At 35.2% G+C, this 13,450-nt stretch overlaps 1 protein-coding gene across 6 annotated transcripts in view; it reads left to right on the top strand.

Moving 5' to 3' along the window:
- Positions 1 to 13,450, top strand: part of PCGF5 (polycomb group ring finger 5) — a 119,308-nt gene that overhangs the window by 90,739 nt on the left and 15,119 nt on the right. For 5 of the 6 annotated variants that reach the window (XM_017963103.3, XM_003903988.5, XM_021943469.2 and 2 more), the window contains exons 7-8: positions 5,413 to 5,511; positions 8,518 to 8,607. In XM_017963103.3, the coding sequence (XP_017818592.1) occupies positions 5,413 to 5,511; positions 8,518 to 8,607 (189 nt within the window). Of the gene's footprint in view, positions 1 to 5,412; positions 5,512 to 8,517; positions 8,608 to 10,891; positions 11,072 to 13,450 lie in introns of all 6 variants that reach the window. The other variant, XR_002524371.2, reaches the window with a different exon arrangement.

Here is a 13,450-nt window from a genome sequence, read left to right as displayed (position 1 = left end):
AAGACCCAGAGATTTTTATTCTTTGTGATGCTTTTCCCAACCTAGTGAATCCCTTTTCTGAAATTCTGTAGTACTTACATTTATCCCTCAATTAGGGATTAGTTTGTTATCTATTAAGGATGTGCCTAAGAGTTCTAGGCACTGATACTATCTTTTTTTATGTGTGTGTTGTCCTTGATACTAGACTGTAAATCCCTTAGTGGCAGAGACACAATGTCTGTATTGCTTTATGGCCTTTTCAGCCATCTCATTCCTCTGCAGTGGGGTGTGATTCACAAGTATGGTGGGGCAGTAGTTGCATGTATCATTTATACAGAATACCTACTGCTTTTGTAATACAGAAGTCAAAGTCAACAGTGGGATGTCAATAAAAAGAGTAGAGTAAGTATCTCTGAAAATTCACTTTTCCATAAAAGTATAAAACTACTGGCAAAAATGTTCAGTATTAGCTTTTTCAGAGATCTGATATTAAACAAAGGCTTACAGATGCCTATAGAGCATTTTATCAAAAAGATGACTAACTCTCAGTATAAAAGGTGAGCTTTGTGGCATTTTAACTTGCTTTAGTTCCAGCCCCTGCTCAAATTCTGCAGTAGCCTTGAAAATAACAGCCTGCTTTCCCATTGCAGTCTCTCAGGACCAAAGGAAAAGAATAGAGGTAGAGCTCTTTCAAAGCCTCATTGCCAAAGAATGGTCATTATTTGACCTGTCTGGTTGTTTCCTAGGAGACCCCACTTACAAGATTGTCAGTATTCAACTTGACTTGGAGCTTGCCCCCATGGAAAAAGCCTTCTCTGTTGGTGGGGGAAAGGGGCATTTGTCAAAAACAATTACAGACAAATGTTTCAACTTTACAGCTGCCTGAGGTATAGATAACATTTGGAGCAAACAAGAGGCTAACCAAATAGCTTAAATGGAAGAGCTGGAGAACGAGATGTCCCTAGGAGCTTCAAAAAGCTATGACATATTCCTTGAAATCTAGAGGGCCATGTGCATATGTAGAGTTGTATGCATGTTCAGGAAAGACCTGAGAAGGCCCTAAGCTCTCACCTCTGCCTGACCTTGAAGTGCTCTGCACGAGTAGGAAGTGAAGACTAAGGCAGAGTTGTCAACACCTTGGTTGAATATTGGTGGTATGCCACCAAACACATACCCAGACCCTTGGCAAAGACTGAGCAACTTAACGGCTCCAGATGTATAAAGAAATCTCTCTTCAATTATTAGCTGACCTCTAGGCAGAAACTTTCATGACTACATATGGTAAAGAATACAGACTTTACGGAATTAGTTTAGGACTGAAGAGCAGGCAGGAATCTGATTTCCAGTACTGCAACATTATATCATTTAAAATGTCTAGTTTCAACAACAACAACAAAATATGAGAGATACTAACAAATACAATGGTCCCTCAGTATATGTTGGGGATTAATTCTAGGACCCTTCATGGATAACAAAATCTGTAGATCCCATGTCCCTTATATAAAATGGTGTAGTATTTGTACATAACCTGTGCACAGCCTGCTATATACTTTAAATCATCTCTAGATTACTTTTAATACCTAATATAATGTAAATGCTCTGTAAATAGTTGTTAATACTATGTTATTTTTATTGTATTGTTATTTTTATTGTTTTTAAAAATATTTTTGATCTGTGATTAATTCACAAATGCAGGACTGCAGTTACAGAGAGCCGATTGTATGACCCATACACAGGAATATAAGCAGTCAATAGAAACTGTCCCTGAGGAAGCCTAGACATTGTACTTATTAGGCATAGATTTGAAATTATCTATTTAAATATGTACGAAGAACCAAAACCATGGTCTGAGCACCTATATGAAAATATAAGAATGATCTCACCAAATACAGCGTATTAAATGTTTTTAAATATTCTGGAGTTGAAAAGTATAGCAACTGAAATGAAAATTTTACTGGTGAGGCTCAACAGCAGACTTGAGCCAAAGGAAAAAAAAAACCTATAAAATTGAAGTTAAATGAATTGAAATTATTCAGTCTGAGAAACAGAAAATAGAATAAAGAAAAATGACCAGGTCCTCAGAGACCTGTAGACATCATCAGGCTTACCAGCATACACATAATGGAAGTTCCAGAAGGAGAGGAAATGGAGAAAAAAGGACAGAAAGTGTATCTGAAGAAATAATGGCCCCAAAAAACCAACTAAATTTGATGAAAATCATTAAGCATCTGAGAAGCTTACAAACTTCAGGTATGATAAATTCAAAGAAATTCATACCTGGGCACATCATAATCAAACTATTGAAAGACAAAGAGAGAATCTTGAAAGCAACAATATAAAGGTGACTCATGCACAAAGGACCCCCAGTAGGGTTAGTAGCCGATTTCTCACCGAGAGCTGTGGAGGATAGAAGGCAATAGGATAATATATGCAGAGTGCTCAAAGAAAGAAAACTGTCAACTAGTAAATCTATATTCATCAAAAATCTATAACTTTCCAAAAGGAAGGAGAAATTAAGATATTCCCATGACCTTGGATTTGGCAGTGGATTCTTAGAAATGACACCAAAAGCACAAGCAACAAAAGAAAAGAAATAGATAAATTGGACTTCATTAAAATGTAAAACTCTCGTGTATGAAAGGACACTTAAGAAAGTGAAAAAAGTTATAGAATGGGAAAAATATTTACAAATCATATCTGATAAACCTTTAATATACAGGTATATGAAGAACTCTTATAAATCAACAATGAAAAGATGGCCCAATTTGGAAAAAAGTAGGCTAATGTCTTGAATAGACATTCCTCTAAAGAAGTTATAAAAATGACCAATAAGCACAGGAAAAGTTGCGAAACATCACTAGTCACTGGGGCTCTGCAAATCAAAACCACAACAAGATATCATTTTATACCTACTAGGATGGCCAGAAATTTTTTTTTAAGGAAAATAATAAATGTTAGAGAATGTGGACAATTGAAACCTGATACATTGCTAGTGGGAAGGTGAAAGTGCAGCTACTGCAGAAAACAGTTTAGCCGTTCCTCAAAGAGTTGACGTGGTAATTCCACTTCTAAGTATGTCATCATATCCAGTAGTCCCCCCTTATGTGTGGAGCATATGTTCCAAGACCCCCAGTGGATGCTGCAACCACAGATAGTACCAAATAATCCTGTATATGCTGGTTTTTTTATTTGATAACTGAGATAGCTAAGTCACTAATGGACAGGTAGCCTATACAGCATGAATATGCTGGGCAAAAGGAGGATTCACAACCTGGGCAGGACATAGTACGATGCTGCAAGATTTTAACATATTACTCAGAATTGTATGCAGCTTAAAACTTATGAATTATTTCTAGAACTTTCCATTTTGTATTTTTGGACAGTGATACATTGACTGGGTAACTGAAATCAAGGAAAGTGAAACTGCAGATAAGGAGGGACTACTGTATAAAAGAATTGAAAACATGTTCACACAAAATCTTGTATATGTATATTCATAATAGCATTATTCATAATAGCCAGAAAGTGAAAACAACCAAAATATCTATCAACTGATGAATGGAAAAGCAAAATGAAAGAAAATGTGATACTATTCAGTCATAAACTGCAGTGAAGTACTGATACATGCTACAAAATGGATGAACCTTGACAACTTCATGCTAAGTGAAAGAAGCCAGATACACAAGATCACATATTATGTGATTCCATTTATACGAAATGTCCAGACAAGGATAAAGACAGAAAGTAGATTAGGGTTGTCAGGGACTGGGAAGAGGGAAAGTTGTGGAGTGACTGTGAATGGATTTGGGTTACTTTTAAGGATGATGAAAATGTTTTCGAATTAGATCATAGTAATGGTTGTACAACTTTGTGAATAATATAAAAACTATTATTAATCTCTGAAAGATTATGAGTAGTGATACCAACATCATTTCTGGAGATTCTTCCTGATTTCTTGGCAGATGAAAAATACACAAATTAAGAGTTTTCCAGTACAGGTTGAATATCCCTTATCCAAAATGGTTGGGACCAAAAGTTTTTTGGATTTTGGAATATTTGCATTGTATATACTTACAGCTGAAGCTTCCAAATCTGAAATGAGTTAGTGTCATGTCAGCCCTCAGTTTCAGATTTTGGGACATTTCAGATTTCAGACTGGGATGATCAACCTACACCCCTATATTCTTCTCTGACTTAGGCTTGTAAAACTGTGTTAATGATTCTTTGTAAGCTGTTTGGGGCAAGAAGAAAATTGACAGGAAACCTTGGGATAGTTGAGAAGGTGAACAGATAACAGGGAAGATAGACTTGTACATTTGTCGCTTTGTTTTCATGCTGTCTAGAATATCCGTCTTCACATTTGAAATGGGTAGAATATGTGTTGATTTAAATGTAACTTTTCTGTTTTCTTTTAATGGATACTTTATCATCTGTATTGTGACCAGGTTATTATTTGTTAATTTATTTCTGTTGGTCTTTGCCAGGGAATAATGTTTTGCTAGGAAAACATCTGCTAGGAAATAAACGTTGACTGAATAGTTATGACTTAGTGAATTTAAGAACACTGAGATGTTGTTCCAGATGCTGACCTCATTTCCTATACATACAAATAGGAGTAATATCTTTAAAAGATTCTATTGTTTTCTGTGTTTTAGTATTCTGATAACTTTTGAGGTTGTGGAATGTAATTTTGTTTCACATATTGGTTTGTATTTATTACGTCTACAACCTCATTTTGCTTCATTTTCAGCTTGGGTGTCCCTTCTGGATTGGTTCTTATATTTTAGTGATATTCAGGCTTTAAGAGTGAATTAGTACTGCTCTGCACATTTTAAAATGAGACACATCAAGGCACATAGAAGTTTGTTCTTCCAGTAAAGTACTGGCACAGCCTATCAGACACTGACCAGACGTGATTCTTCCCAACACGAGGTCCACACTATGCAACTTCTAATTTCTGGGGCATGCTGTGGCCTAACCAGCCTCTCTCTGTTGAACCCTGTGGCTCCTCAGAGTACCATTTGAAATCCCTGCTCTTTCTAAAATTATTTAAAAGCTGTGATACCATATTTTAGAAAATATCCCTCATGTTTCAGAAGTTATACTTTATAATAAAATATTTTTATGCTTTTTGTGACCTTTTTTCTTCTTTTTAGTTTAAACTCATGTTTTCTTTACTAAAATGTCTCTAGAGGTAAGCAGATTGCCTATTTGCCAGGATATTCCTAGTACACATGATAATACATTCTTGAAGAATGTCATATAAGTATCCAATAATTAGGAATATTTTTGCTCGCAAGTACTAAAAAGCTATAAATTGAAATGTTTTCACAATATATTTTAAAAATACTCAAAATGATAGTGGAAATGGTAGCTCTGATTTCACCAGAAGCAAGATAGAACTTTTTAACTGGTAATCTTTATTTCCTTTAGGGTTTAATGAAGAAATTCATTCGATGTTCTACACGTGTAACTGTGGGAACTATTAAAAAATTTCTAAGTTTAAAACTAAAACTTCCAAGTTCTTATGAGGTAAGTTAAATAATATCTAAGCTTGATCATTGTGATAATTCTGATTTGAAGTAAAATTCTAACAAAAGTGAAAACTGAGAATATATTCAAATTAATTTTTGTGGAAACTGGTTATTTTCATGTTAAAAATTTAATTTTCAGAATGTATTATTCTACTTAGGTAATATGTATTTTCTAATTGAACATATCCTGAATAAACTATGATACTAATACATTTAGTGTTTTATAATTAGAAGAGATATTTAAAGAACTTAACATTAAGTACTCCCAAAATAAATATACCACTAAATGTATTCATGCTTTAGGGTATGGCATTTTTATGTGAGATCTTTAAGATCCATTATTACCAATTCTTTATAGACTTCTTCAGAATGTAAAACATTGTCTTTTTATCACAAGGAATTTCATAAGTAATCACAGTTCCATGAAATGCAGAAGTGGTTTTGTTTAGCACTAGATAAAACTAACATATTATAGCTGCATAAATGTAGTTTGTCAGTTTATTTACAGAAGAGGTAAACTGCCGTGATATTGATCACAGCATAGCTTGTCATGTGTTCCATGTTTAGAGAATGTTTTTAATCCTAGAGTTATGACTAAAACATAGTAAGGAAATATGGCTATCATTTCTAACCTGCCTAAATGATAATCTTACAACTCATTAATTTCCCCTTCTTCCCTTTCGAGTTCTGATAGTAGCAGCTAGAAAATTCAAGACCTGGCCGGGCATGGTGGCTCATGCCTGTAATCCCAGCACTTGGGGAGGCTGAGGCTGGTGGGTCACATCAGGTCAAGAGTTTGAGACCAACCTGGCCAGCGTGGTAAAACTCCGTGTCTACTAAAAATATAAACATTAGCCAGGTGTGGTGGTGGACGCCTGTAATCTCAGCTACTCAGGAGGACAAGGCAATAATCACTTACTTGAACCTGGGAGGCAGAGGTTGCAGTGACCCAAGATCATGCCACTGCACTTCGACCTGGGCAACAGAGTGAGACTCCATCTCAAAAAGAAAAAAAAGAAAAGAAAAGAAAATTAAAGACCAGGACTAGTTTCCTGTATAAACAAAGACATCAAAGGAAAGGCAGCATAGTTTTTCTGGCTTATCTGCAGTAATATGAATATCATGAAGAGTCATCAGAGGAGAAATAAAATGTGATAGACATTAACAGGTATTATGTCCATGTTTTGAGGAAGCCTCTGATCCTGAGCTTATTTGAAAATTTCTTTCAGATGACTAGTCTATGGGTTGAAAATTGTTATTATGGCATGGTTCTACAAATATTTTTTAAAATTCTAGAGACATCAACTTTTAGGAAAATATTATGGAAGCATCAAAGCCCAATGTACTTGGTAAAAATAAATGATAGTAACAATGTATGGATACAACTACAGTGAAAAATAGACAATAAATTGTTTTTATGATTTGGTTTGCCCTTTATTTTCTTCACACAAAATACCATGTGTGGTTTTATTTCCTTTTAAGTCTAATTCATTGAGTTAACATTTTCTAATTTTTAGGAAGCTGTTATTACTAAGAGAACTATTACTCTTACATAGTCTTACTTCTGGCATGTATATATTTCCCTTTAAACAAAGATGGAAGGGGGACAGATTCAGTACACTGACACCTCCTTATGTATCCCAATTCAAAGGACTTTTCCTATGACTTTTGGGAATCTTTTTCAGTTCCCCACTTACTTTGCTGCCTAGCATGCAAGGGGATGGTTTAATGAAATACCTGACAGCTGAAGCTTTTGTAACAGCATTGCTAACTGGGGCAAGATAGTTTAGTTGTTAAATGACACTAACAGATGCAGTATACGTGATTAGCAAAATGCGTCCTAAGTAAGACCCTTTACTTTGCTTATGAATTAATTTACAAAAAAGATTTAAAAAATGAAATTATCTCCTTTATTCTTTCAAAAGTTAATAAAATAATGCCTGAAAAACATTTTGAGGTCCATATAAGTCATAAATCATCAAAAAATCAATAATTTTGCTTTACATGTCTAATACAATTAACTGAAACTATACTCATCTTAAAGTTCAGAACTATAGTCTCTGTCAAGCCAGATGCAGAATTATTTAAAACTCATTCTTCTTCCCCTCCCACACTTCAAATGAAATCTTTCCAGTTTGTTTTTAATAGCTAGAGAACTAAAATATTATTTTATTTATAGGGATCGATGATAAACATTTGCTTAATTATGCTTTCTTGAATTAGTGAATTATAGCCACAGTTCCTGTAGCCTTCCTAAAGATTTAGGGGTTGTTCGGTTCCTGCAACTTGGAGCAAAAGTTAACGCTGATAAGTACGCTTTTTCGAAGCTTTGTGCAAAGTGGGAAGAGGATCCTGTAAGTATTGTGCAAATTACCAGCCAGGCAAACCAGAGAAGCCAGACAGCCCTAAGAGACACAGACCTGTGGCATAGTCCTAACCTTTGTATCAAATTAATAACTACTGGTAATTACTGAAAATTCTCATATACCTTTAAGGCCCCATAAATCACTGTATCTACATTCATTCATTTCCCTCTTCAACCCCAAACTAATAAGAAGAAAGTAACCCCTTCAAATCTTGGGAAGGTAAAAGAATTCTGAGAGAGAAATTGAGAAGCCGAAGGAGCTGAGAGGAACTGTGAGGTTTCTGCAGGTTCTTGTTCAGAAAGGGGCAGTCACAGAACTATGCCTTAAACCGCTAAGAGACATGACGGAGATTTGGACTAAGAAAGGTTACATTGCATTTGTAAATTATGTGTATGAACTTGAGATACAGGTATATGGCACAAGATAAACAGTATCTTGTGTATAGTATACAGCATAGTAACACTATATAAGTAACACATCCAAATTGTTAATGCTTTAGGAGAAGAATAAATGCTTCCTATTGAAAATAATGATAATTTGTTCCAACTATTTGAATATTTTTTGAAATTTCAAAAAATATGCAAAATACTTCTGAATTCAACAGTATGTTAATAGATCTACAATTATTCTTTTTAAAGTTGGATGTGCTGTGCAATGGTGAAATTATGGGGAAAGATCATACTATGGAATTCATCTACATGACAAGATGGCGACTAAGAGGCGAAAACGTAAATTGCTTTTATATTTACCTATGTGTTTATTTAGTTATATACCATTATGTTACTCAAATTTAACAATATTTGAAACTAAAAAAGACAAACTAGCTTGAGAAGGAGAAGAAACTGGTTCTTCTTGCTACTGTTTCTCCTAGCACTCTGAAAATTGGTCCTATGTATAAATCAAGGTCTGTAGTAAATGTGATTGTATTGGATTTAAAGTGAGATGAAAACCCTGTCTAAATATGTTCAGGACTCTACTAACCAAGACAGAGAAGATGACATATTTTTTAAACCCAATAAATTGTTGGAACATTTATGTATATGGAATGGGAGTGGGGGAAACTAAGTTCTCTCCTAATATGATTAATGGTTGATAAGGGTGTATATTTTTGGTTGTGGTAGAGGGGACAGATAGGGTGGAATCTAAATAAACTTCTTTCAGGTACCTCCTTTTCGTTGAAAATATAAACTCGGACTTAAGGGTAAGTGAGTTTGCAGTGCTTTCTGATGCCAGAATTAGATTATTGTGCCTTAGGCACTAAGCATATGGGAGAAATGATTCAAAGGAGAAAACCAAAGAAAACCCAAAAAACCCAAAAGGCGAACTTTGTATTTTGAACTATATCTTTGATTCTGGTTAATTTTGTAGGACTGATATATGAGACTGAGGTATGAGACTAAGGAATACAATAGTAACTTAGGTTCTACTAAGTTCTATAGTAGTAACTATAACTTAGGTTCAAGCATGGGATATTAGGCAAATTTGAGGTGCTAGGGATTATAGGACTGATATATGAAACTAAGGAATACAGCAGTAATGCTATCAGAAATTATCTTCATAATCTGAGTGCATAAATAAACATGAATTAAGATTGACTAGAAGCTTGGAGTAGATAACATCTAAGATTATCTTTTGGACATTAAGATTCTGTGGTGTTTATGATATAATATGCCATACTCTGTGTAATTTATTCTGTAAACTAGGGTTGTTACATTTTCTCATGAAAATGTAAATTATAAAAAAAACACAAAATTAAGACATTTGACCTCACACAGTAATAAGCAATATAGAATCCAGATATAATGAGGGTTGTCATGTTACAGTATTTCCAAAACATATTTATATTAAATGTAAACATTTGTGGAATTATTACAAAACAAGCCTCAAAAACTCATTGCCTATTGCCTTATGGGTAAGATATTTGGCTCTTTTGCAGAAGAAATGTCTTGATATTATATAATAATAAATGAAGCACTTACATTTGTAAATCAGCAGTGTTTTTCCTGCTTGAGATGTAGTAAAAGCCCTGGTTAAAGCCTTCCTTGTGAGACTGAACACTTTTGCTAACAGCGGAAAGCAGGAAGAAAAAATTACATTCTAATACCAGCCACCAAATAGTGTGTGCCCTTGAAGAACTCATCAAACATCTTTGTGGCTCATATTTTTAAAAATCTAACTACCTTTGTATTTGGTACATTACAACCTGCCTTTCTGTAACATTTTATGTTTTAAATGACTGTACATATATCAGTCACCCTCAGTTAATCCTTACAATCAAAATGTTCCAGGTACCAGGTACAGATTGCGCAGGTAGTAAATTCTTTCTTACCCAACACTGTTGAGGAATGGATATTATGATATTACACATCATATTGTATTGAATGTAACTTCAGCTTTCTTTGATAGTTTAGCGGGCATTGCAGTGTGTTTTAGTGATTGAAATCACCATGATGAATAGGCTTGCCTTAAGGTTAAAGAGATGTAAGTGGTCATCCACTGCATGACCTCTACAAGTGGCTCACTTGTTCTTTACAAGATCTCCCAAAGTTGCCCCAACTGCCATTATTTTAATGTCAAAGTATGAAAGAGCTAATTTATAGACATTTTTAGTAAGAGACTACGATTTAAATCAGTCCTTACTGTAATTACATTTCTGATTACATATTTGTGAATAGTTTAAAATTTTTGGTTGTTTAAGGCATACTTTAATAAAAGTTCAAAAAGTGCTTCAGTAGCTATGGTTTATCATTCAGGTGGAAACTAAACCAATAAACAGAAAAATTACTACCTTTTACATTTAGTGCAACAGTAAAATAATATATTAGCCCATTTCATTTCTTGGTGTGACAAACCTGTTTTTTAGTTGCTGTCCTTCTCCAAACCTGTTTCACCCTCAGTCATCACAATCTCAGTAGTTCTAAGATTGGTAGCTCCGTTTTACCAGTTACTCAGACTAAAATGCCTGATGTCAGCACTGATTGCTGCCTTTTTCTTTCATCCATCCTTTCTTAGCAAATTCTGTAACCTTCACCATCAAAATGTACATTCAGAATCCAGCTATGTCTCACTTCGTCCACTTCACTACTGGTCCAGCCCACCACCACCATTCTCCTAGCAAGGCTCCGTGCCACCACCCTTGCCCCACCTCCATCTTCATCTCACACAGCCGCCAGCATGATCCTCTTAAAACAGGTTAGAACATGCCCACTCCGTTCTCTGATTCCTCCAATGCTGTTTAATTTACATAAAATCCAGAATCTTTCTAGAGACCTACATATATGGCCCCCATACAGCCTTCCCCAGATGCTCGCTCTCCTCATTTATTCTGTCTCCCTGGCCCCACAGCACTCCAGCCACACTGGCCTGTTTTCTCAACCACACCCCACTTACCCTCACCTCCCCCGGTATCCAGCTAACTTATTTCCTTTACCCCCTTCACCTAAATAAGTTTGCTTCTATGTCACCTTCTCAATGAGGCCTCTGATCTCCTCTAAAACTACAACCCCCTCTCCCTATGGCATTCTTATTCCCTTTTCATGCCTTATTGTTTTCCACAATATTTCACCTCTGACATATTATGCCTCTTATTTATATGTTTATTGTTTGTCCCCAAGTAAAATATAATCTGAGGACAGGGATTTTTGTTTGTTCACTGCTAAATCTCCAGCACCTAGGGCAGTGCCCAGCATATATACGCAATACTTGTTCAAAGAGTAAATTGAATGAAAATGTTATCTTTTATAAGATAATGATTATGTGAAATATACCATAAAGATAATTTTTATTTATCTGAATCTCAGCTTCCTTTTTTTCTGTTAAATTTTCAATTTTTGTTCAGCTTCCAATTACGAATTAATATAATATTAATAGATGAATTCTGACAGTTGAGTGACATGGACGAATGCAGCCATATCACTAAAACAATCATTTCCTGATTAAGCTCCTGAAGCATATTGTTGTGATCACATCCCTTCTTATTTCATCATCCACTGCCAGCAGGATGCCAGGATGTCTGAAGAGCTCTTATTAGTCTACCTATTGGCTAACTAGCTCTGCCTTGGGCTGGATTCAGCTGATTTCCTAAACTAATGACCGCTATGTGGTTCTTTTACTTGTTTCTATTGCTTTTTTGTATTAAACATTTAAAGTTACCCAAAATTAATTTATTTATACAAAAACACAAGGCTAAGATTCTAATTTATTTCAAATTGTTTTTACATCAGAAATACAGTATATTGAATATTGAATAATCCATATTTAACTTTATTGTTTTGAGATGTCACCATGTCTGTGCATATGTGTGTATATATGTGTGTGCGCATGTGTGTGTGTGTGTGTTCCTAGACATTGTTTTGTTCTTGTGAGCAGGTCTTACTCTGTACCAGCATTACACATCATCTACCTTTTATGAAGATCTGATCACATAACACCCCTCTCTGAAACCCTCCAGTTGTCTACTTTCTTTGGGATAAATTTGGATGAAGTTTAAACATGTTTTGTAAGGCAAATAGTTGGGCCTTCTAGGTTGCTTTATGATGTGTATTAGTACCTATTAGGGCAAAATCCCCAATTCTTTTGAAAATTGTGTTGACTAATTTTACCCATTTATTCTTCCAGATGAGCTTTAGAATAGGATTGCGACTGGCACTGGGTTATATTTCTAGATTGATTTGGCTGGAATTGGCATCTTTGCTGGTTTTTTATTCTATTTGGTACTGTGGGATGTCTCCTCATCTATTCTACACACTGTGAATAGATCTGTCATTTTCTTTCCTCCTCGTATTGGATACCACTCTCGGACCCCTGGAGTCTTTCATCTCCGACAAGGGTACTCCATATTCAGATTACCCCTCTACCTTGCTCTACTTCTAGCCTCTTAGGAAGAATCTCAGGATAATTGATTTTGCCTCAATTTCTCAAGTATAGTGGGGTGTTTCCCTGCACCACACGGATTCTGTGCCACTGCTCTCCTTATCTTGGGGCAATTCCACTTCAGGCTAAGCCTGTCTTCTACAGTCCCTGCCCTTTCTAGACCCTTGTCTCCATTGTTATGCATTTTTGAAAGATTTTTATCTTTAGGAATCAAAACAAACAGCTGGTCAGACTTAGCTCTTAAAATTTTCTCAGTTCATATCAGTATTGCCACCTTAAGATTCTATACTCAAGCTTGGCATTAATCCTTTTCTTATTAGTGGGAGAAAAAAGAAAAAAAAAACACGCTTCTTGATCTTTAATGCAAATTTAAATCATCTAAGGATCTTGGTAAAATGCAGATTCTGACTCAGTAGGTCTGGGAATGAAACTCAGGTTACTGTATTTCTAGCAAACTCCCAGGAGATACTAATGCATCTGATCTTTGAACCATCCTTTGAGTAATAGTGTTTCAGGAGATGTGATCTGTGACTACTGACTTTCCCTGTAGTTTCCACATCTATAAATTGAGAATGCAGAATTACAGAATCAGATCTTAGTTTGGAAGGGACTTATGTCATCTGATCTGTCATCCATCTAATACTTGGACTTTCTTCACAATATTCATACCCAGAGGTCATCACATTTTTTGAAACATAA

This window comes from Papio anubis, chromosome 11 (assembly GCF_008728515.1).
Source record: "Papio anubis isolate 15944 chromosome 11, Panubis1.0, whole genome shotgun sequence".
Lineage (NCBI taxonomy): Eukaryota > Metazoa > Chordata > Mammalia > Primates > Cercopithecidae > Papio > Papio anubis.
Note: the sequence above shows the minus strand (reverse complement) of the source record. Positions and strands in the feature narration are given on the sequence as shown.